Raw genomic sequence first — 24,980 nt, 5'->3', positions numbered from 1 at the left:
ATGTCATAATATATGAGGTGTTTAAGGTCATCAGCAGTGCATCAGTAAAAATGCAATTATCCTTTTACCTGGTTGATTTTAGGATGATTCTAAACAATAAAGTGCATCAGTAACAGAGAACAAAAAATCTCCTTTGTCCACCTTTCCCAGCTCCCAAAGTTCCCGTTCACACACTCCAAAATACAGAAAATAAACAAACACACACTTAACAGTGGCTCAAACACTCAGAACATTCCATTGTCAGTCCATTTCCCTTTTTAGTCTGATATTTCCAGATTAAAATTTCCAAATGAGCAAGCATTTTAAGAGGCTGAATGTTAATTTCGGCAGAGCTCTGGTTAACTGTAATCCACTTAAAGATGGCTTGCAGAACTCCACCATTCTAGTAAATAAACCATGCTCCAGAAATTTAAAAGACAAACACAGGGACCTGGTATTGTTCACATCAAGGCAAAGAGCAAATCTTCAGAGAAAACTAAGTCTAACGTTATGAGAAAGTTACATTTTTCTTTTACTTTTTTTTTGGAGGGGGGAGTAGCTATAAATAAACTTGATTGAAAAGGCAGGTTTTCTTCCTGTTTTAAGCTTCTTCAATGCTATTCAGAACTACTCAAAGGAAGGAAAAAAACACCAGACATTTAGACACCCAGGGCAGTACAATCCAGCAACCGTTTAAAGTAAACAGAAAGTATGGTGTACTATTAAGCTTAAAAAAAAAAAAAAAAAAAAAAAAGCCATTTCCAAAGATTCTTATCTGGTCCTCCTTAGGAAGGCTTATTCCACCTGAGGCAATTGCAGCAACGAAGAGCTCCGCGGCTTCCTCTAAGGCACAGGCAGCGTAATTCACATTCAGCAGAAAACCCAGGGACTACACTAGCCTTTGAAACTGAACCAAGTTCTGTGGCCACAGTGTGGCCTTCATTTCAGCTGGGGCTAGAGAGAGACGGCGGCGGTGGAGGCAGCAGAAAGAGAACTCCGCAAGGGAGCTCCGGCGCTGTCCGCGGCTCTTCAGGGCAGCACGGTGCCGGGCAGGCATCCTCTCCAGCCAGGGCTCTTGCAGCAACGCCCTCTCTCTTCAGGCACCATCTGCTGCGTCCCTGGGCCTGCCAGGCGTTCCGGAGCCGCAGCTCTCTACCACTTCGGTGCTACGCCCTCCCGTGACTTAACTTCGCAGTCATCTTTCCTCTGACTCTTCGCTTCTTCCCGGGAGTCGGCGAGCGGTTTCAGTGGGAGGTACCTCGAAGCCGAGAGGCTGCAATGCAACAGCTTGTGGTGACATCAGCGCAAAGCAGGCCGAGTCCGGCGACTAGGGGAGAGGGGCAGCTCGGGTTCAAAGACCGCGGAAACCCGGCCGACTACTTCAAAATGGGAAGGGATCCGTAGTACTTGCGGAGGCAGAACCTGGCACTGGGAGATCCGCGAAGAAATTATTTTGTGAAAGTCCGGAGACCGCACTCATTTGAATACTAAATGGGAAAAGGGGGGCTACATAGGTCCTTATCCTTCAGTTGAAACCACACTTTTACACTGAAGAATCTGATGCTTCAGCAGCATCTGCGATGCAAAGTGCAGATCACTTTGAAGTTGGGAGTGTTTTGCCGTTCCTTTTTGAAGCCCAAGTTCAAATCTAACTGTTCTCCAGAGTAAAGTATTCCTACCAGTGAGGGGCTCTCAGCACTGCTGACATGAATATTAGTAGTTACTAATTACCATACAGTACTCTTGAGATTAACACAAGGCCCAAGAGTGGTACTCACTGACTCCAGATATTTATTTTAATAAACAAAATCACCTCCACAGATTTTTATCTACTGAACACCCTTTTAAAAATACTGTTTGAAAATAAATTCAGCAAGCCAACTCAGTCTTTGTAGGAAAGTTAATAGTTTTATTTAAATAAAATCTAAACATTCTCTATTTTACAAAATAAGAAACATCGTCAGAGTATCAGAGTTACAAATGAAGTGGTCTTTCTTCAGTCTCACAAAATAATCATTTGAACATGAACAAAACTGTGCTCACTCCAAATGAAGAAGGCAGTTCTAGTAAGACTTTATACTTTCTTTGTTAATTTTACAGAAAAGATGTGGAGGAAACTTTTGTGCCTTTAATGAGAAAACATTATCTCAATATTCATTCTATAAACCTGAGTTGAATCTTTAAAAGAAAAACAAAAAAACCTTTTCATAACTCATGAACTCATCCGTAACTATCGGTAACTCATCCATTCAACAACTATTAGATTATTAGATGCAACTCAGTATGTGGCCATCATTGACTATATATATGACTATCTATACAGAAAAAGAGAGAATTAAAAATATCCATCAACATCACAATATCAATGGCAATTTTTCATGTTCAAGACGTGAAATATTTCAACAAGCACCTGATTCTGTGGTGTTGAAGCACACAGGCTGTAATAAGGCACTGATAAGAGAAAGAAAAATGGTCTCATAGTTACCAGGCTTGAACCGTGGATTGGGCACTAGGCTGGGAAATAGTAGAGACCAAGAGTCTTACTCCCAACTGCAGCTCTCTTGATATGTAAGCCTAGAAAACTACTTATTCATGGCAATATGAGTAATAAAGTTTCTTTGAAATCTGTATGAGTGCCTTTCTCTAAACACTCTAAAATCCTTACAGAACTTTTCATAATAAAGAATGGCTCTAATTCAGTCCACCTTAGACTCTAACTCTGAATCATCAGCACAATATTATTCTAGGCTTATGAAAAGCTAAGAGGAGCAACACATAACCTCACATTTGAGGTGGGTAGTACATTTTAAAACTGCACAGATAATTCATTCATAAATTAAATGATTCAAAAAAATAGTGCTCACTGTCTGCCAAAGAACATGGTAAACACTGGAAAAATGATGTTGTGAAGACACAGCCACCACTGTCCTTACACCACTTACACTAGAGTGGGAATGTGAATGAGAAAATGGCCATGACACAGTTTGGAAGTAAACAGTGCTAAGGGAAAATATTCCCTAGTTAATTATGTTCAAGTATATACCATTTATTTAACATCTAAATTCCTTTTTTATTGAACTGATTTTTATATTGATTAAAATTTGTGACAATAATTTACATATATCTTTGTTACTTGAAATCACATTCCAAAGTCTTACCTGGATGACATGTAAGAGCTGATATATAGAGCAGAACCGGAGTGGTTTATTTTTCCCCCAAAATTTGGTTTAGACAGCTACTATAAATGTGATCGTCTCTAATGTTAATAAAATCAAGATATACTAAACCATGTTAAATATTAATCACGACATCTAGATCCCTCACATTTTCTTTTTTTCTGAGACAGGGTCTTGCTCTGTCGCCCAGGCTGAAATGCAGTGGCGTGATCACAGTTCACTGCAGCCTTGACCTCTTGGGCTCATGTGATCCTCCTGTCTCAGCCTCCCAGGTACAGGTGTGCACCACTACACCTGGCTAATTTAAAAAACTTTTTGTGGAGATGGCGTCTCACTCTGTTGCCCAGGATGGTCCTGAACAGCTGGACTCAAGCAGTCCTCCTGACTTGGTCTCCCAAAGTGCTGGGATTACAGGCATGAGTCACTGTGCCCAGCCCCCTCACATTTTCATAATGAGAGAAATACATAATAAGGTAAGTAAAGCTTTCCTGAAAAATAGCATACACTATTATTTCATAATACAGAAATCATAATGCTGTTTTCAAAATGTAGCTTTACTTACTTTATGTAGCCTACTAGATATAATCCAGCTATCTATCTACTAAACCAGATGATTTCAGAAAAGTACACACTACTAACTGAATTATAAGCAAAACAGTAACATTTTCTCATTTTATATTCCTAAAGTTTAATTAAATCTTTTAAAAGGAAAGTCCCTGAAAAATCTTCCCACTAAGTGCAACAATGTACATCATAGAAAAGTTTTATCATTCACATTTATTATTATTATTTATATATTATTTACTCATAGAAAAGAGCAATTTTATCAGCTGAAACATGGAGGTTTTAGGCTTGAAGGATTGGAGTTATTAAGTTCAATGCACAGTAAGTGACAAATATCTACGTAAGTAAATGCACTATTATCCATGAAATAACTCTTGGCCTGATAGCTCTTGAAATCAGGATTAGAAGTCAAACAAGGGATATGCGTTTTGTGCTGCAAGTACAAAAACAGGCATTAAGAGCAACAATTGTTCTTTCTAAAACAAATATGCCATTAGCTAATGAAAACTGAAAGCATACTATATTTTGAGTTTTCAAACTATTAAATTTCTTCACATAAAGGGCTAAAGGTTTCCAAAGATATACATCATATGAATGGGCAATAACTACTTATTTCCTGGGAATATAGTTTATATTTAGAGGAAAGTAGAATGTTCTGACCCTAAAGTAAACCAATTTAAAAACAAGAGTTCACGGACTGATCTTGACAGGAGTTTATCTTGATGTGAACCTTAGTTAATATCTTTAATGAGCACTTGCTCTTCTTCCTTAAGTCACAACAATACTAAGACTATGCCTTTCCCATATCTTCAATGAGGTTTTCTGGTAACAGTGAAAAAAAATTCTATGTAACAGAAGATGATTCTATATATAAATCTTATTAATTGAAATATATACATATTTCACATATTTTATATATATATATATGTAATGTCAAAAAGTTCATTTAAAGAAAAGCTATCCAGCAAGCAGAAGCAACTAACATGTTAATGGCCCTATTCAATTTTCTTCAGAGAAACAAAAACCAAACAAAATCTGGAAATACTTTTCATATTAAAATATTGACAAAAGAAATTAAGCTTGAAATGAAGATAACTGGAGATATGTGAGAACAGGATCTGTGAGCACAGACATTTTCTTGTTGTATCCAGTTCTTGAGCAGCTCCAGTTATTAATGAATGATTAGAGACCTAGATAAACATTTACCAGTCAAATGTTCTTTTCAAGAAACCAGTGTATAATTTCATAACAAGGCAAATTCTTCTCTGTCTCTCTCTCTCTCCCACATACCTTTAGGCAACTTTCCATATTAATAAAATACATTACGAAGGTCTCCTTTTATCAAAGGAGGGCCTATAATAATGATAGTAGATACCACAGTTTGGCTCTTTTGTTGGATCACTCTAAAATGGTGATACAGGTTTATCAAGGTAAAAGCAAAACAAAATAACAAATACCAAAAAATCCGACATTATAAAATCTCTGACTGGAACTGCCTTCAGAACAACCAACTTTAATTCCTCAATCTTAAATGAAAGAATAAAAATTAAGAGGAGCTCTGTGACATAAAGGGTCGTAGCATTAGTTAGCGGCAAAACTGAAAAGAGAACCCATGTTGCAAAGTTCCCTTTTGACAGCCCTTTCTGAGAAGTATGGTATATTCCTTGTATTATGTGAAAAAGAAGGCATCCACCTGTTATGCGTAGTTTGTGTGGATAAGAATATGAGGTGTTAATAATACCACACAGCAGATCAGCTCCACCTCTTCATAGCTAGGTGTGGTCTCTGCCTCAGTAAGACTTCTCTCTTGACCAGTATATGCAGTATTCTTTCTTCCTAAAATTGTTAAATGCCACTTTGCTGGTTTTAACAATAAACACGTTAGGTTTATTAAATAATGTGACCTTCCTATAAAAGTCATGCATCAAGTTACAGTGTCTATAGTAGAAATATTTTCACCATTAAAAATACCAGAGGAAGGTAACAGGCAACCCCTTTGCTAATGTAGCTTCATTAACAAAAATCCAATTATTAAGGAATTTTCCCTAACAAAAACCTCTTCTGCAAAAGCTTTATCTAATTTCCCCACTCTTAATAAAAATGGAGAATAATTTGTCAGTGACCTCTATATAACAATATGAACACTTTAAAAGTACTATTAAAGCATTTTTTGGACAGTTTGATTTTCAATAAGGTGACATCAGAGGTTGTTTTTGGATCACTTGATAAACACCATAATAAGAATTTGTGCTTAAACTGCCTGTCTTCCTTAGCCCCATGCTACTTGGCATTTTAGTTTACCGAATATTAAAATAATGATATCTGGGTTAAACAATGCCTTCACCTGGACCAAACAAAATTCATTACAGTATAAATTAGGCATATGTTCTGTTCTTTGTCTCTGGTTTCAACTTCACTTAAAAATCCTCTGCTCCATGTAATTCTATGTCCATTTGAAAATAAAAAGACGTATTCAGAGAGACTTGTACTGGAGATGTATTCATTTGTGGCGACAAAATGAATTACAATTGGGACAGCAACACAGTGGCCAGAAATAAACTGTAAGCAGGTTCTGAGGTAAGGCATTTTTCACAATGGTATAGATCAGGGGTATCCAATCTTTTGGCTTCTCTGGGCCCCACTGGAAGAAGAAGAGTTGTTTTAGGCCACCCATAAAATACACTAACAGTAATGACAGCTGATGACCTTAAAAAATGGCAAAAATAAATCTCATAATGTTATTTAAGAACGTCTATGAATTTGTGTTGGGCCACATTCAAAACCATCCTGGGCCACAGGTGGGCCGTGGGCCATGGGTTGGACAAGCTTGGCCTAGATAGAGGTGGGGAGGGTACAGATTTAGCTAGGACTCATTAAAGCATCAAGTTTCTTTGATTTTCATTGAAATTAAATCATTCAATATGGTGATAATGGTTACTTCATAATGATCAGAAGACCTGATTGGCTGTTCATCACATAATAGGAATTACTGGGATGCATTCCTTGTATACAGTCAGTTACATATGTCTTTGATAAATAATAATGTGGAAATACTAATGTTACTTAATAATGTGGTTTAGATTTGAAGATAATCTTGAGCTAGGAGTCTTCAGATAGGAGGTAGGGATAGAGGGAACACCAAAGGGGTTTCTTTCTTCTTGCCTGGAGACAAACAGAATCACTCTGCTATTCATTCCAGCAATTTATAACAGTGTGCATAGAATTTAACTGTCATAGAGAAGTGTAAGTGGAAAATGGTACTCTAACTTACCAACAGTGTAGAAAACACCTCACCCTTCAGACATGTTAGTCCAATGACTAGTACTTAGAAGTAGAAAAACTTATGAACAACAGAACTTATATATAATCAAAATAGTTTTAAAATGTCAAGCTAACTAACATAAAAGATAACACCAATCTATTTTCAGAATCTCAGAATAGTTTTCACTGAGTGAGTTAGGACATTTGGTTTAGAATAGCATTTGCTTTAAGTATTATGTTTGGGTTGATATCTTAAACATGAATGAATGAATTTTGTCCCTGTCTTTATAAGAAAACCTCAAGTAACTATTAACAGCTATTTCTTAAACTATAGAAAGAAAAACAGAATCGGGGAAGTCTAGCAAACCTGCTTTAAATCCTCTATTATGGGCCCAGTGAATATGAGGCACCCCCTGCTGAGTGACTGGGTAATAGCTTTTATTCTCTGTTCTGCTCAGAAGGCAGTTTATTTTGCACTAAGAAAAACTATTATAGGATTTTATCTGTGACGTTAGGTTAAACTAAAGCTACCAGATAGATTAATGTCAAACTAGATTGTATTTCAAAGTCAATAAGGAGGACAGACTCAGTCCTTCGCTTCTTTTCTGTTTTACTTTTAGGAATTATAACTAGCTTTTCACTCAATACAAATCATTCCATTTAAAAAATTTTAAAAACTTTCTAAAAATTATGTTAAAACTAATGTTTAACAAAAGTCTAAGGCCCAACAGAAACTAAATTAAGTACTGAACTGTAAACAAGTCAATTTACTACTTTAACCAAGAAAGAATCACTAAAACAATGAAATGTTTGGCTCCATCTCAGTAGCAGCAGTAGTGGTGATCACTGGAACCACTACCATCAACATCATCATTATCATCATCACCCTTATCATATCACAGCACCTACATAACATCAGTTTCTAAGACTGTTTTACATGTTTATCTCACATTTCTCATAGCAGCTAGTTTTATAGAACATGTTCCTTAAGTGGGTGTTCTTGGTATTTTGGATTAAAATGAACAATGGCTGGCTATTCAGGCTGTCTAAATTAGGCTACAGCAAAGATGATAAGAAAATTCCCCAGAGAAAATACTAGATGTGAAACATGGGTGACAAATAAAGTTTACACAAAGCATTGCATCATTTTCATCAAAAGAATCAGGTTCTGACACCATCTGTGTGACCTTGGACAAGTCACTTAACCTCCTTGGGCCTAGGCTTCTTTATAATAAGATGGGGAATAGTAACAGCATCTACCTCTCATGACTGTTAACAGGATTAAAGACAAATTAAAGTAGGGCTTGACACATAGTAAGCCCATAATAAATTGATTTATTGATTATTATAATTACTATTTTTAAAGAATACACACACACATACACAGATAAACAGAATTAGTGGTTGTGTGAGCTACCATAATCATATTCTTGTCCTTTTTAACCTATGGCACTGGAATATACTAAATGCAGAGTATTGGTCTACTTGAAAACTTTTTTTTTTAAGTCACTGGGTTTCAAGATACTGAAAGTATGCCATGATGTTCTTTATTGCTGAATTTCAATAAAATCAATCAACTCTTTCCAAATAATCTGAAAGCAAACAAACACAGCATGCTACATGGTTTATTTTAGGAGAAATTATCACTCTATATTTCTTCACAATCAAATAAGACAATCACTGTAGCTATTAATGGTAATGTTTGGGGTTTTCAGTTTGCAAAACACTTTCAGTGCAATGGTGAGAAAGCTCCTCCTATCTCTTGCTTTTTCTTACTTTCAATTCTCCACATGAAGAGCCACAGTTTTCACTGTATTTGGGAAGACCAAAGGGGAGGCACCCAAAAGTAGCAGCACCGGTACTATTACTTTTGTTCACTGTCTTACAAGTAGTTAGAAGCAGCAAAGAGAAATGAAGGTCTTTTTTTTCTAAACAAATGCACAGGAAACCGAATGAAATGTTTCACAATTTAACCACTTAATGTGGTTAAATTTCATTAGTATAAACACTGCTTGATTACTGTCATTTAATCTTTAAGGTGCTGACAGGGTTCTATAGAGAATTCCAAACTTACTGACAAAGGAAGAGTTGCTCCCAAGATCTCTCCCAGTCTTTGATGAAGCAATTGCCACAGAACTATGCTTTTCTAATAGAGGATTCTCTCATATGAAATCTTCATTTTGCAAATCAGAAATATAAAATTTTGACAGAGCAATGAAGGAGGTCAAGTCAACAATAAGAATGTTTCTTTCACCTTCAAGAATCAAGAACTAAATACAGAATCACAGATTTGTGAGCCCTGAAGGAACTGGGCTTCAAAGGCGTTTAATAAACTGCAAATAATCATAATAGTAACAACAATACAAAGAAAAAGAAGGTATTTTTCAAGACTCAGTCATCTAAATAATGTTATCGAAGACAAGCAAATGAAAGAGTATGTCAAATATAACTGCATAGAATTTGGAAGTCCATTTGATTCATACCCATTTCTCAAAGAAAATAATTTAGGTTTTATAAACTGTTATTTGGTCTTAGTTTATTCTTTATGCACTAATGGTGCAATATATCTTTGCCAGTAAAACACATCTCATAAATATAACAGGAGCTGTGAAACCTTAAAGGTTTATATCAGCTCCATATAGAAAATCGTTTGCTATTTAGGACCCTTTGTTTCCAGGGATGAACCTATCTTTGTCCCCTATACAGATGTGACTTCTGTTCTCACTGTCATAAATAAGGCCAAATCCAATGTCATGGAAACTGGCCTACCATTTTTATCAAATGTTTCATTCATTAAGTGTCACCAATCACTGTTGAGTGGCAGTTATTTCTTGGCACTGAGGAGCTTATATCATGCAATAAAAAAAAAAATTCACCTCTAATCCTCTGGGGCATGAGCCTAAGGTCTTTGTGTAATGAAACAGATTACAACATGGAACTCCATATTGCCTTTAAAAATATGAGCTTTTAGAAGAAAAATGTCTGTGGAAGAAATTAAATTAAGAAGGATGAGAAGACAGTTATAAAAAGAAAGGGCAGAAAAGACGGTAATTTACCACTGAAGAAAATGCTGGGAGATAAACATCTGCAATAGAGTTCAAACCACAGCCCCAGTCACCACGGATGGCAATTGTGAATGACTTCAGAAATGGACCCTATGATGTCAGTTCCTGGCTTGCCTGGAACTTTGCCAAGCACCCTTTGATCTGATTTTATCTCAGGCCTTATTCCACAAAGGCCCAAATCACCAGTAGCCTTGTAACTGCCCCACCTGTCTGGGTGTTACTTCCATATATGCTCATTCTGGCTCAAATATTGTATGACAATCATTATTAGAAGGTTCTACGAAATAGGCAATCTCCTTTCTGTACAAATTAGAAACTTCATTGACAATAAAAACACTTCGTAAAAATGGACAGTTCCCTACCTTGAACACCTCAAGCTGCTGATTAATTGTCTCCGTTTCCATGCCAACAGGACCTTGTGACTCTTCATGTTCTTCGGCTTTCTGGAGCAGAGTAGAGAATTCTTTCAATTTGCTGTAAAATTCTTCAAGACGCTTAATTGTCCCTTCAACCTGCTCTTCTCTGGCTTGGGCTCGGTCCAGTAACTTGTTGCATTGTTTACTTAAGGCCTCCAAGTCCCTTTTGATTCCAACAAGGTCAGGAGAGGTTTCTTCTGTGGCTAACATCATCTTGCAGGTTTTATTGGCATTGTCGTTGCTTGCTATGAGGGCTTCTAGTTTCTTTAGAAAGGCTTTTATAGTTTCCTTTTGCTTTTGCAATGTTTCTGCATCTCTCCCCACTGGAGCCATGCTATCCAGTTCATCATCAAACTCTGCAAACTGAGAAAACATTTCTCGAATGGTATTCTGGAAATGCCCAATGCCCTGAAGCTTGGTTTCTAAGAAAGAACACTTTTCATCAACCTGCTGACTTAGTGCACTATGCTCTTGAGCTATGGTTTCCGCTTGTAATAAAACATCAGAGGTTCCCTTTGAGTCTGAGGCCTCTACCACAAGGTCCTGTGCAAGTCTTTTAGCCAAATCTACCTGATGCTTCAAGGCCTGAAGTGATTTCTGCTGAGTCTGCAACATGGTCAGGTATTTGTTACTGTAAGCCTGGGGTCCCAGGGAATCATAGATATCTAGCTGCTCCTTTGCACAGTGAAGCTGCCTTTTAGATTCTTTGGAAACTTCTTGAAATTCTTTAAACTTCTGAGCCATGTTCTCTAGAGAGAATTTCTTACTGTGAAGTTGTTCAGTGACCATGTCCACCTTCTGGATCAGTGACTTATTCTCATCTGTAACAACTTCTTTATCTATCTCACAGACACTGAGCAAGCTATTGGCTGTGTTGTTCAGTAATTCTACCATACCAAAGTGTTGGTCCATTTCCTTCTGCAGAGACTTTAACTTGGCAATAGAATTCTCTCCTTCAGCAGGATCCAAGCAAAATTTTATTTCCTCCAGGTTGTTTTGGCATTTGTCTATCCATGGCCGGAGAGTCTCTACTTGCTCTTTATACTTAAGGGCTTTTTCCAATGAATCTTTTAACTTGTTTTCTCTTTCTTTCACCTGCTTATTAAATGTATCCCAACTGGTTTTAATTGTATTAAGCTGTAACTGTAAGGCTGCCTTCTCAGACCCTTGTGTTTTTAATAACAGATTTTCACCTTCTGCAATGGTTTTTTCATAAATATGAGACTGAACAGTCAAAGTTTTACTAAAGTCTTTATGATCTTTAATTAACGACTCCAAGACATTGAGTTTGGCGGATATTGGATGAGACTTGTTTTGCTCTTCTTTCTTTGTATCTAGCCAAGCCTGAAAATCTCTAGACATTTGCTGAAATTGATGAGAGCTTGCACAGGCTGACTGAAGGTGCTGGACATGACTCTCTAGAAATAAAATTACAAGATATGTTTATTTTATATCAAAATGTTAATTTAATCTATGAAAAGCCAAAATAAAAATCTCTGAATATATAGAATTGTTGAAAAGCAAGGGCTTTTAGCATTGACTATAAGAACTACAAGTGAACTTAAGATATTGACAAAGGGGAAAAGAGGTAAGAGGTAGGCCCAAGAAAATACACAATCAAGAAAAGATGCAGGAGACAGATGAGAGGGGAAAACAAAGAATAAGGAAATAAGTAAAAATGCGTCAAGGTGCAGGGAGTGGCCACGCCACACATCATCTGCTGTGCTGGTGTCTTCTCTATTCTAATATGGAGAAGTGATGACGGCCAAGTTCTCAATTATGTTGATAAATAATCCATCTGTTATCAAATATTACTTTTTCACATCTATGACTTTTTTTTTTTTTTTTTTGAGGCAGAGTCTCACTCTGTCGCCCAGGCTGGTGTGTAGTGGCGCGATCTCGGCTCACTGCAAGCTCCGCCTCCTGGGCTCACGCCATTCTCCTGCCTCAGCCTCCCGAGTAGCTGGGACTACAGGCGCCTGCCACCACGCCTGGCTAACTTTTTGTATTGTTAGTAGAGATGGGTTTTCACTGTGTTAGCCGGGATGGTCTCGATCTCCTGACCTTGCGATCCACCCGCCTCGGCCTCCCAAAGTGCTGGGATTACAGGCGTGAGCCACTGCGCCTGGCCATGTCTATGACTTTTACATATTATGGAGGCAACATAATGTAGCACATAAAAACTACATGAGTTTGTATCTTGGTTTAACCTCTTCAGAATTGGAAAACCCCAGGCAAATGATTAAACCTCTAAGCCTAATTTCTACCACTGTGAATTGACAATATTAATGGTAGGTGCTGTACAGATTATAGTACATGTAAAGTTCTTAGTTTAATACCTATCACATAAAAGTGTTCATACCATTAAGAATAATAATGATAATAGCTGATATTTACTATTGTTAATATCATGTCAAACAAAGGAATAAGTCTGAAACAGTTGCTGTGATCAGTAAATCCAATCAATTAAAAAGCATAACTTGAGTATTTACTAGGTGCAAAAAACTAGAAACTTTTCAAACAGAACAAACTTAACAACAAAATGTGCCTTTCTTCATCAGGGCTTTCTGAATTCTGATAACTCACTGCTACCTCTGACAAATATCAACACATCTGCCACAGAATTATAGCCACAGTGAGAGAGGAAAATAGTGACAAATGCCTCTCTTTGACACATTTCTCTAGAAAAGTTTTCTATGACCGCATAGATAAAGTAACAGCAGATGAGAAGATGATGCCAAGCCTTTTACTAACTATTTATGTTTTTTTCTGGCAAAATAAGACTGTCATACAGCAAAAAACATTTACATCTTTTAAAAACCAGTTTGGGGTACCTGAAATTTTAATAGGCCTTCAGGAAGTCCATTTTGCCAACAGATTATATGTGTAGAATGACCCTAACATTACATATGCCTAGGAATACAAAACTGCTCTCTGAGCTCCTATATTCATCCTCCTCTTCACTGATGTTAACAGTGGGGCAGAGTCTCTTTGGGGTCCTGGATTATTGGCAACATCTTGGAAATAAGCAATATATGACATCTATTTCTGACCAGGAAATACATGTATTAAAAGTAGACAAACCTGCTTTCTGTTCAATATCCTTAAATGATTTTAAGATGCCTTCTAGCTGCCTACTAAGTTCTGCTTTCAAGTACTCTTCTTTAACCAGTGCTGACAAATCCTCACAGAGTGCCTGGGCCACTTTTATCTGCTTCTTTTCCTGCTGTATTTCCTGCTTCATTTTTTGGGCCGTTTCCAACTGTTGGTTCATAGCGTCAGGGTGCGTGCTCACAGCCAGACTGCTGCTGAGTTTATTATCCAAGTCACTCAGTTTATCAGAAAGGCTTCTCAGCAGGCTTTGATACTGTGTGCTTTTAACAATGGCTTGGTCAATCCAGTCACATCTGTCACTCAATTGCCCTGTTAGGCTATCCCATTTTTGGGTCACAGCTGCCAGTTGCTCTTTCACAATCCCATGTAAAGAAGGGTCTTCTCCAGGTCTGCTCAGAATGCCCTGACCAGCTGCTGTGAGCTGTTCATATTGAGGTTTCCGAGTGGCAAATTCTTGCAGCAGAATCTAAGGTAACAAGGGTAAATAAACACAAGTTATCATATAATTGATTGTAGAAAACACAGATTTTGGTGTCCACACAGACAGAAATGGTAATTATTTCTCTAGTTTCTGTTTTATAGTTATTACTTTCCTACTTTTTACTTAAAGGGCAGTACAATTATCTTCAATCCAAAAAACTATGGTGCTTCACAGAGATATCCTGTCTAGACTAATCCTATCCCCTTAAAGGAAAAACCTGGACAAAATGAACAAAAATTCATGTGTGAATTTTCATATGAAAAGAGAAACACTGCTGTTAGACAAGTTCACACTGCACTTACACCAAATTTGTTTTTACCCATTCATGTTTTTGTCTTTGTAGGATTTTTGGAATACCCTATGGAATTTTATATTAAAGAAAACACACAGTGATAAAGGTGTTAGAATATATTAACTCATGATGCACTGATTTACAAAGGTTTTTGTAACATAAAATTTATTGATGTTTACAGTCTTCATTATAAAGGTTTTAGCCAACAAATCATGCTGCTCAGAATGTACAGACTCAACCTGACTCATAAAATGAATGATCCAAAAAATCTCATTCTTTTAGTATCATATTTTATCTATCTTTTATACTTTTATCTATATTTATCTGTCTATCTCTGGGAGACTACCAAGAGTAGAGGCAATTATTTCTCCCCAGATATTTACTTTTATCTTTTGTTTTTATTGTCTTTGGATTATGAACAGATATGAACTCAAACATCTGACTTTTACCAAAACTTATTTGAATTTTCAGCTTATAAAACAGCCTCCCTGCTCTAAAGCCAGTACTCATACATTAAAAAAACTAACTGAAACCACCACTGAGCTTCTGCTATTACACCTGACTATAAAAACATTAAACATTAAAAAATAAAACTCTTTTTTTGGGTTTTTTTCCCTTGTGGATTTATCTGCTTTGTAACTAGACTCATCTAACTAAGACCCTGTGTTTCAGGGTTCCCTCTCTGCTTCCCTTATTCTTTGTCCTCTTCTTGTTCTCTCTGTCCCCCATCAGAACTCAACTGGATGAGTTTTACAAGTTTCATTATCTACTACCATAATCAAAATAAATAAAACCTCAAAGGAGTAATTTCTAAACAGTAAAAAGTATATACTAGCCTCTCATAAAGATATTACTTAATTGCATTAATACTTCAAAGAAGGCCCTTTTAACAGGATCCGTACCACCCACAATATGACTGAAATAATCAGGAGACTTGGCCCATTCATGGGCTTCAAGGAGGCCTCTAAGATGCCTCATAGCTTTAGTTCTCTGGGGGATTCCCACTAATATCAGGACAGTATCTTATGGGCATCTGAAACATTACACATAAACTTCAAAGCAGTTAAATAAAACACCTACTGACCAAAGTTAATATATTTATAATGAAAACATTGGTCTCAGTAACTCAAATTGCTGTGCACGAGAGACAGGTTATTAGGTAATACTCACCTGCACCTGCTGCCTTTGCGTGTTTAGCATATTTGGGTCAATTGACAAGGGCCCAAGAACACTGACCATAAGTTCTTTTTCCACAAGCCACTGTTTCAACTGGGCCTCTACAGTCTGGAACTGGGTTAGATTATTGGAGGATTCTTCCAGTTTTTGTTGTCTATCAATTGTTAATTGATTGAGTTCTTGCCACTTAGAATCTAAAAGAAAAACAATGAAACTGGTGTTTGATTTTTTTTTTGCATTTAACATGACTATGTCTATGAGGACTGTATGATATGATTCAAAATGATATATAATGGCTATAATCCCATTTTTATGACTCTTGTTACATAGTTACTTAAAGGACTAACCTAAGATTTTATAGGTCTGATGGTTGTATGTTAACTGAAGTATAGGGAAAAAAATTGTGAATATGATTTTAGAAGATATTGTAGAATATGGAATATTCATTAAAGCAGACAGGATTCTAAGATCTCTTGTTCCTTCTATAAGTCCTATAGAGTGTGTTTATTAAACTATGACTTACTAAAACAATGAACAATAATCCTTTTAATATAAAATCTTCACTTATTCATTCTAGGCAAATTGCTCCCAAATTTGTATATCTATCCCATTATTCTTTCCCATTCAAATTACACACTAACAACCAGCTGCTGGAAAGTTCCAGTAGGAAGTCTGACCAATTAAACTCAACATTAAAAAATAAAACTCATTATATTCCTCTCAAAACTGGTGGACTTTTATGACTTTTAGATTTCTTTCAAAGGTTATCTCTTCTCCCATGTCATAAAGATGCAATAATTCAGAAAATGCTTTTATGAGCTTCCTAACTCTATTATATCCTTGATCATAAAACCTTAAAGCCCTCCTTTACATTCTCAATGCCATACTCCATTTTGGCCTTCATCATATGTTTTTTTTAATTATTTGTATTTTTTAAATTGATATATAATAGAAATGTATTTTTAGAGTGCATGTGATAATTTAACACAATCCATCCAGGTGATGAGCTAACAGCATCATGTTTTCCTAGACCAGTAGTTCACACACTTGAGCTGCATTAAGAATCACCTGGAGGCATCTTTAACACAGATTTCCGGGCTCTGCCTTGAGTTTTTGATTCAGTAGGTCTGGAGTAGTATCTGAAATTCTGCATTTCTAAAAAATTCCCAGGTGATGCTGTTGCTGCTGATCCCAGGAGCACATTGGAGAACTAATGACCTAGTCTAGCAGTCTTCTAACTAGTATCCCTGCTATTAGTGTTTCTCAACTGCAAGCCACTTGTTTCTAATACAATTTCCCTAAAAAGTGTCACTTTTAAAACTGTCACTTCCCTGCTCAAACCCTTCAACAACTAACTCCTCGTTACCTAGACAATAAAATCTGAAGACCTTTGCCTGACATTTGAGGCCTCCCACAATCTCTGAAGGTTTGTACTCTGAGATGATCCTCTAATCTAGCCCTGATGATTTCACCCTTGTAATCCAAACAGGCTTCTGCTCACACAGGTCCTATGCCTGAGATTCTATACCTCCTCCCCATACATCCCAACCCTATTCTTCCTTTACATTCCATTGGATTTACCCTCTGCTAGGAAGCCTTTTCTGTTCTCTCCATCCTCAAGACAGTATGCTCCCTGTAGTCAAGGGTTACTAATCAGAGCACTTCTTCCAGCACTTCAACATAGTCACTCAATAAATATTCACTGATGGTGTGATCAGTTGATTTGAGAGAGTTTTCATTTAGCATAACACACTAAAGGAATGACTTTAATAGAACACAATCATTGAAACCTTATCTAATAACATCATTCCATATGACATTTTCTGGTCAAACACAATCTCACAACAAAATAATGCCATTAAAACAATAAATCAGGAAGGAAAAATATAAAAGCTCATCAAGAAGGTTTTCTGAACTACATATTCCTCATTCCCATTCCTATTCTAAAATAGTTTTTTTTACATGATATTACTTGGGTTTGCTAATACTCTCCCCAAGTAATTCTGAGATCCTAGAAGACAGCCACTGAATTAGGGGCAAATTAATTACAACTTGATAGGAATCTCTAAAGTTGGATTAAATATATCTCTGAACATGAAGATCCCTTAGGGTAACCTTTTTCAAACTAAAATATACTTAGAGATTTCTACATTTATCATAGCACACCTGACTCTAAAGGAAGGACAATATTTAGTAATGGAACAATTGAAAGTAAAATAGTTATTATAATCATAGTATGTATTTACATAGCACTTAATATGTGCCAGGTACTATTTGTTTGAGGCATATTCAACTTAACTTATTGGGTTCTCCAAATGAAACTACGAAGTGGGGAAAATTATTACCGTTCTCTTATACTCATTTTCTTTTTTTTCTACCCCCTTTACACTCATTTTCTACATCATTATAGTAATAAAAATTGGTAAGACAATAGGGCTTATAAAGAAAATTCTGTACCTCTGAGGAGCAGTGTATGCTCCTCTGTTTATACAAGGACAGAATGTGGGTAGGAGGATAATTTTGGATAAAAAATTGATTGGGGAAGAGCAGAAAAGCAAAAAGCACGGAGCAGGAGGGGTCCCAGAAGTAACTGCACGAAGGAGAAGGGAGCACACCTTTTCCAGATGAATGAAAGAAATATTTAAAATATAATATAGCTTGGAAATATATAAAGCATAATAAAGCACCAAAAGCTAGTAAAAAGTAAAGAAACATTAATGAAAACAGGTACTCAATGCACAGCACTTCATTAACTAGTATCTACATTCTTCATAAAAATAAATTTAATTACTGTGTTTACCGTAAAAAACATAAGATATGCCAATTTTCTGCACAATATAATTTGAAATGACACTTTATGCAAAAAATAGATTCTGAAACATTAAAGCAAATCCAAAAATAAGTGACTCTGTTGAATGTTTTCTGATGAAGATTATGATTAACATGAAAAATGATTGCACTTTTCTTCACAGGCGTTCATCTAAGTAATGCAACATACCTATTTCTGTCAACATCTGTTTCCATCTGGGGGCCTCAGGAGTATCTGGGTTCTCCTCCAACAGCTCTGTCAACTTGTCTTTCAACTCCTGTACTTTGTTTACATTCTGCTTCAGTTCTGCCTCAAATGACTAACAAAGGAAAAATAATAATAAACTATGCAAACAGCAAAAGACAAAAATACAATAATGATAGAGGATTTTTTTTCTCTAGAATGACCAAAAGAGGAAGAAATCTACTGTTAAATGCTGTGGTGGGTGAGGGCCTGGATTTTGCAATTAATTATTTTCCTTTCCTCTTCTTAGCTCGTGTTCAACTGTGTGATAAAGGAATCCCCACAGAGGAACACTAGGACTATGGAGATAATGACTCTTGTCCCCATTAGTGAGAAAGAATTTCATATTTTCAAACAAGCCACTCTGGAATAAAGAAAGATGACATCAGTAAATTTTAATAAGTAAGAAAATCAGTCTTAATAAAGGCTGCCAGAAGTGGAGAATCTACACGTGAATAAGCACTTTTTTTGGGCAACACATTATAGAATTCAAATATAGGTTGTTAATTTGTAGAAATTTTGCCATCATTGCCACCATTATATAAAGCCATTTTCCCAACCTTGGCAGCTGTAGAAAGAAATACTATCTAGTAAATAAAAGGAAGGCATTAGCACCCTATTTTTATACGACAGAGAATAGATCTCTCATACATTTAGCCCTTAAATAAATCTTTTCTAATAGCTGACTGGTTAACATCCCAGGCTTACACTGATTTAAAGGTGGCAAAGTGGCTTACACCAAACAGTTTGCTAATCTATAACGTGGCTGTGCCCAAAATTTTTTAAAAAGTAACTATTATTATCAATCTCTACAGAAAGGCACATTAAACAAAACTGTCAAATTATGTGCTAAAGTTTATAGAGCTAGAAAACAGAAGAGAGCTTCTGACTACCAGAGCTCCGTTCCAACTGCTAATCCATTCTCTTTCATGTCTTCCATAGGTGCACCTACAGAATATACCTTATTCTGCTCAACTTGAGTCTTCACAGCTTCAGTATCTGTAGGTGCAGGTGTCTGATGCCATTTCGTTGCAGTTTTGTTCATTTTCTGTAACCACTGCATCATTGCACTTGATTCTTCCTGAGCCTTTTGCAATTTGGAGAGTTTAGTGTTCAGTTCTGCTATTTTGTCCTTGAGTAAGAGGCCAAGATCTTCATAATCATGACTTATGTCAGTCATGTCCTTTTTAATGGATGTTAAACCTAGGAGTAAGAAAAACAACTATATTGACATATTTTCAGGACATTCGGAGCAGAGGTCTAGAAATAAAAGGTTTTTTTACATGATATTTTATAACGTCTAGTTTGTCACTATTAAGCCTAGTATGATAAAGTCATAAATGTTTTAGAAATAAAAGGTTGGATCATCTTATAATGCTATTTGATCACAAATAATTCAAGAAAATTGCATAATACAAGTAAAATAAAAAAGATATCTTAAATGTAATAAAAAACACAAACCACAAAATGTTACTTAGCAATATCTCAAACACCAAACTCAATAAATCAAGTCAAATAATGTTATCCCAAGTGACAAAATATCTCAAATTAACCAAAAAGCAAGCAACAAAACCAAGAGTCAAGTTGAACAACTTGATTTTATTCATTTCAGATACACAAAACTGCATAAAATGTTATATAAATATAGTATCTATGGAGATTGTGACTATTAGACCAAATACCATTGTAATTCAGGCTTGAAATTTCAATATAACTACTGTTTGCCTCTAAGATTTTCTCTCATTAAAAAAACACCAAATTACATTAATCAATAACAAATTAAAATTAATATTCACCTTTATTTGCCCAAAATTCCTCAGTATTTGTGGCTGTTCCTTCACCATTTAATATTGCTCCACCTGCAAAAATATTAACACTAAAATAATCACAGAGTTTCATAGCATTTCTATACATTAACAGTAGATGGCATTAAATCAAACCCCATCAACAGTAATCACTTTAAAATGTTACTGCTATTTGAAAACATAAAATACTGACTCAACTTCAAAATCAAATGAATGTCTAAAATTTAAATATCAAACAATATCCTCTCTTCTATGTAAAATTTATTCTTAAAGTATTGTCTTAAACACTACCATTTCAGTATGTTTATATTATATAAATTAATCATTAAATATTCAACAAAATTTTTGTGATGAAATCGCTTTATCATAATAAATTCCTCTATTCTAGGAAGAGTCATATTTATTAAATTGCATTTTAGAGCAATAAGTGGAAGCTTAGTTTTTTTTAATTTGTATTTATTTTTATTTATTTTATTATATTTTAAGTTCTGGGATACATGTGCAGAATGTGCAGGTTTGTTACATAAGTATACACATGCCATGGAGGTTTGCTGCACCCATCAACCCATTATCTACATTATTTCTCCTAATGCTATCCCCCACTAGCCTGCCCACCCTCCAACAGGCTCTGGTGTGTGATGTTCCCATCCCTGTGTCCATGTGTTCTCATTGTTCAACTCCTACCTATGAGTGAGAACATGCAGTGTTTGGTTTTGTGTTCCTCTGTTAGTTTGCTGAGAATGATGGTTGCCAGCTTCATCCATATCCTGGGAAAGGACATGAACTATCATTTTTTTATGGCTGCATAGTATTCCATAATGTATATGTGCCACATTTTCTTTATCCAGTCTATCATTGATGGGCTTTGGGGTGGGTTCCAAGTCTTTGCTATTGTGAATAGTGCTGCAATAAACATAGGTGTGCATGTGTCTTTATAGCAGCATGATTTATAATCCTTTGTGTATATACCCAGTAATGGGATTGGTGGGCCAAATGGTATTTCTGGTTCTAGATCCTTGAGGAACCGTTACATTGTCTTCCATAATGGCTGAATTAATTTACACTCCCACCAACAGTGTAAAAGTGTTCCTATTTCTCCACATCCTCTCCAGCACCTGTTGTTTCCTTTTTAATGATTGCCATTCTAACTAGTGTGAGATGGTACCTCATTGTGGTTTTAATTTGCATTTCTCTAATGACCAGTGATGATGAGCTTTTTTTCACGTTTGTTGACCACATAAATGTCTTCTTTTGACAAGTGTCTCTTCATATCCTTTGCCCACTTTTTGATGGTGTTGTTTTTTTCTTGTAAATTTGTTTAAGTTCCTTGTAGATTCTGGATATTAGCCCTTTGTCAAGTGGATAGGTTGCAAAATTTTTCTCCCATTCTGTTGGTTGCCTGTTCACTCTGATGATAGTTTCTTTTGCTGTGCAGAAGCTCTTTAGTTTAATTAGATCACATTTGTCAATTTTGGCTTTTGTTGCCATTGCTTTTGGTGTTTTAGTTATGAAGTCTTTGCCCATGCGTATGTCCGGAATGGTATTGCCTAGGTTTTCTTCTAGGATTTTTATGGTTTTAAGTCTTATGTTTAAGTCTTTAATCTATCTTGAGTTAGTTTTTTTATAAGGTGTAAGGAAGGGGTCCAGTTTCAGTTTTCTGCATATGGCTAGCCAGTTTTTCTAACACCACTTATTAAATAGGGAATCCTTCCCCTACTGCGTTTGTCAGGTTTGTCAAAGACAAGATGGTTGTGGATGTGTGGTGTTATTTCTGAGGCCTCTGTTCTGTTCCATTGGTCTAAATGTCTATTTTGGTACCAGTACCATGCTGTTTTGGTTACTGTAGCCTTGTAGTATAGTTTGAAGTCAAGTAGCGTGACACCTCCAGTTTTGTTATTTTTGCTTAGGATTGTCTTGGCTATACAGGCTCTTTTTTGGTACCATATGAAATTTAAAGTTGTTTTTTCTAATTCTGTGAAGAAAGTCACCGGTAGCTTGATGGGGATAGCATTTAATCTATAAATTACTTTGGGCAGTATAATTATTTTCACGATATTGATTCTTCCTACCCATGAGCATAGAATATTTCTCCATTTGTTTGTGTCCTCTCTTATTTCTTTGAGCAGTGGTTTGTAGTTCTCCTTAAAGAGGTCCTTCACATCCCTTGTAAGTTGGATTCCTAGGTATTTTATTCTCTTTGTAGCAATTGTGAATAGGAGCTCACTCATGATTTGGCTGTTTGTCTATTATTGGTGTATAAGAATGCTTGCGATTTTTGCACATTGATTTTGTATCCTGAGACTTTGCTGAAGTTGCTTATCAGCTTAAGGAGATTTTGGGCTGAGACGATGGGGTTTTCTAAATATATAATCATGTCATCTGCAAACAGAGACAATTTAACTTCCTCTCCTTCTATCTGAATACCCTTTATTACTTTCTCTTGCCTGATTGCCCTGGTCAGAACTTCCAATACTATGCTGAATAGGAATGGTGAGAGAGGGTATCCTTGTCTTGTGCCGGTTTTCAAAGGGAATGCTTCAGGTTTTGCCCATTCACTATGATATTGGTTGTGAGTTTGTCACAAATAGCTCTCATTGTTTTGAGATACTTTCCATCAATACCTAGTTTATTGAGAGTTTTTAGCATGAAGGGGTGTTGAATTTTATCGAAGGTTTTTTCTGCATTTATTGAGATAATCGTGGTTTTTGTCATTTTATTGTGGAGGATAAGCTTTTTGATGTGCTGCTGGATTCGGTTTGCCAGTGTTTTATTGAAGATTTTCGCATTGATGTTCATCAGGGATCTTGGTCTGAAATTTTCTGTTTTTGTTGTGTCTCTGCCAGGTTTTAGAATCAGAATGATGCTGGTCTCATAAAATGAGTTAGGGAGGAGTCCCTCTTTTTCTTTTTCTTTTTTTTTTTTTTTTTTTTTTTTGTGATGGAGTCTTGCTCTGTCACCCAGGCTGAAGTGCAGTGGCGCGATCTCGGCTAACTGCAAGCTTCGCCTCCTGGGTTCATGCCATTCTCCCGCATCAGCCACCCAAGTAGCTGGTACTACAGGCACCCGCCACCTAGTCCAACTAATTTTTGTATTTTTAGTAAAGACGGGGTTTCACCATGTTAACCAGGATGGTCTTGATCTCCTGACCTCATGATCCAACCACCTCGCCTCCCAAAGTGCCAGGATTACAGGCGTGAACCACCGCACCCAGCTAAGAGTTCCTCTTTTTCTATTGTTTGGAATAGTTTCAGAAGGAATGTTACTAGCTACTCTTTGTACCTCTGGTGGAATTCAGCTATGAATCTGTCTGGTTCTGGGCTTTTTTTGGTTGGTAGGCTATTAATTACTACCTCAGTTTCAGAACTTATTGGTGTATTCAGGCATCTTCCAGATGTCAGCCGGAGCTCTCCTGTATGAGATGTCTGTCGACCCCTGCTGGGAGGTGTCTCCCAGTCAAGAGGCACGGGGGTCAGGGACCCACTTGAGGCGGCAGTCTGTTCCTTAGCAGAGCTGGAGCGCTGTGCTGGGAGATCCGCTGCTCTCTTCAGAGCCATCAGGCAGGGACGTTTAAGTCTGCTGAAGCTGCGCCCACAGCCGCCCCTTCCCCCAGGTGCTCTGTCCCAGGGAGATGGGGGTTTTATCTGTAAGTCCCTGACTGGGGCTGCTGCCTTTTTTTCAGAGATGCATCGCCCAGAGAGGAGGAATCTAGAGGGGCAGTCTGGCTACAGTGGCTTTATTGAGCTGTGGTGGGCTCTGCACAGTTTGAACCTCCCTGGCAGTTTGTTTACACTGGGAGGGGAAAACCACCTACTCAAGCCTCAGTAATGGTGGACACCCCTCCTCTCACCAAGCTCAAGCACTCCAGGTTGACTTCAGACGGCTGTGCTGGCAGCAAGAATTTCAAGCCAGTGGATCATAGCTTGCTGAGCTCCGTGGGGGTGGGACCTGCTGAGCTAGACCACTTGGCTCCCTGGCTTCAGCCCCCTTTCCAAGGGAGTGAATGATTCTGTCTTGCTGGTATTCCAGGCGTTACTGCAGTATCGAAAAAAAACTCCTGCAGCTAGTTCAGTGTCTGCTCAAACGGCCACCCAGTTTTGTGCTTGAAACCCAGGGCCCTGGTGGTGTAGGCACCCAAGGGAATCTCCTGGTCTGTGAGTTGAGAAGACCGTAGGAAAAGTGTAGTATCTGGGTCAGAATGCACCATTCCTCAAGGCACAGTCCCTTACAGCTTCCCTTGGCTAGGGGAAGGAGTTTCCCACCCCCTTGCGCTTCCCAGGTGAGGCAACGCCCCACCCTGCTTCTGCTCACCCTCCGTGGGCTGCACCCACTGTCTAACCAGCCCCAGTGAGATGAGCCGAGTACCTCAGTTGGAAATGCAGAAATCAACCACCTTCTGCATTGATTTCGCTGGGAGCTGCAGACTGGAGCTGTTCCTATTCAGCCATCTTGCCAGTCACCTCTCACTTTATTGTTAAAATTATCTTAATGATAAAGGTCCTGAAGCTCAGAAGGTACTCAGTATATAAGTGTGTTGAACAATGTATATGTGACTGACAAAAGAGTATCTGCCTTACTTAAGGACTGAAAATTGTCTGGTGC

At 37.1% G+C, this 24,980-nt stretch overlaps 1 protein-coding gene across 26 annotated transcripts in view; it reads right to left on the bottom strand.

Annotated features, from left to right (window-relative positions):
• DST (dystonin) overlaps positions 1-24,980 on the bottom strand; it is a 488,729-nt gene that overhangs the window by 82,193 nt on the left and 381,556 nt on the right. For all 26 annotated transcript variants that reach the window (XM_005552656.4, XM_005552659.4, XM_005552672.4 and 23 more), the window contains 6 exons: positions 20,373-20,435; positions 19,538-19,779; positions 18,523-18,652; positions 15,519-15,718; positions 13,546-14,041; positions 10,408-11,879 (listed from right to left, as the gene is read on the bottom strand). In XM_005552656.4, the coding sequence (XP_005552713.3) occupies positions 10,408-11,879; positions 13,546-14,041; positions 15,519-15,718; positions 18,523-18,652; positions 19,538-19,779; positions 20,373-20,435 (2,603 nt within the window). The remainder of the gene's footprint in view (positions 1-10,407; positions 11,880-13,545; positions 14,042-15,518; positions 15,719-18,522; positions 18,653-19,537; positions 19,780-20,372; positions 20,436-24,980) is intronic.

Source organism: Macaca fascicularis, chromosome 4, assembly GCF_037993035.2.
Source record: "Macaca fascicularis isolate 582-1 chromosome 4, T2T-MFA8v1.1".
Lineage (NCBI taxonomy): Eukaryota > Metazoa > Chordata > Mammalia > Primates > Cercopithecidae > Macaca > Macaca fascicularis.
This window is presented reverse-complemented; position numbering and strand designations above follow the sequence as displayed.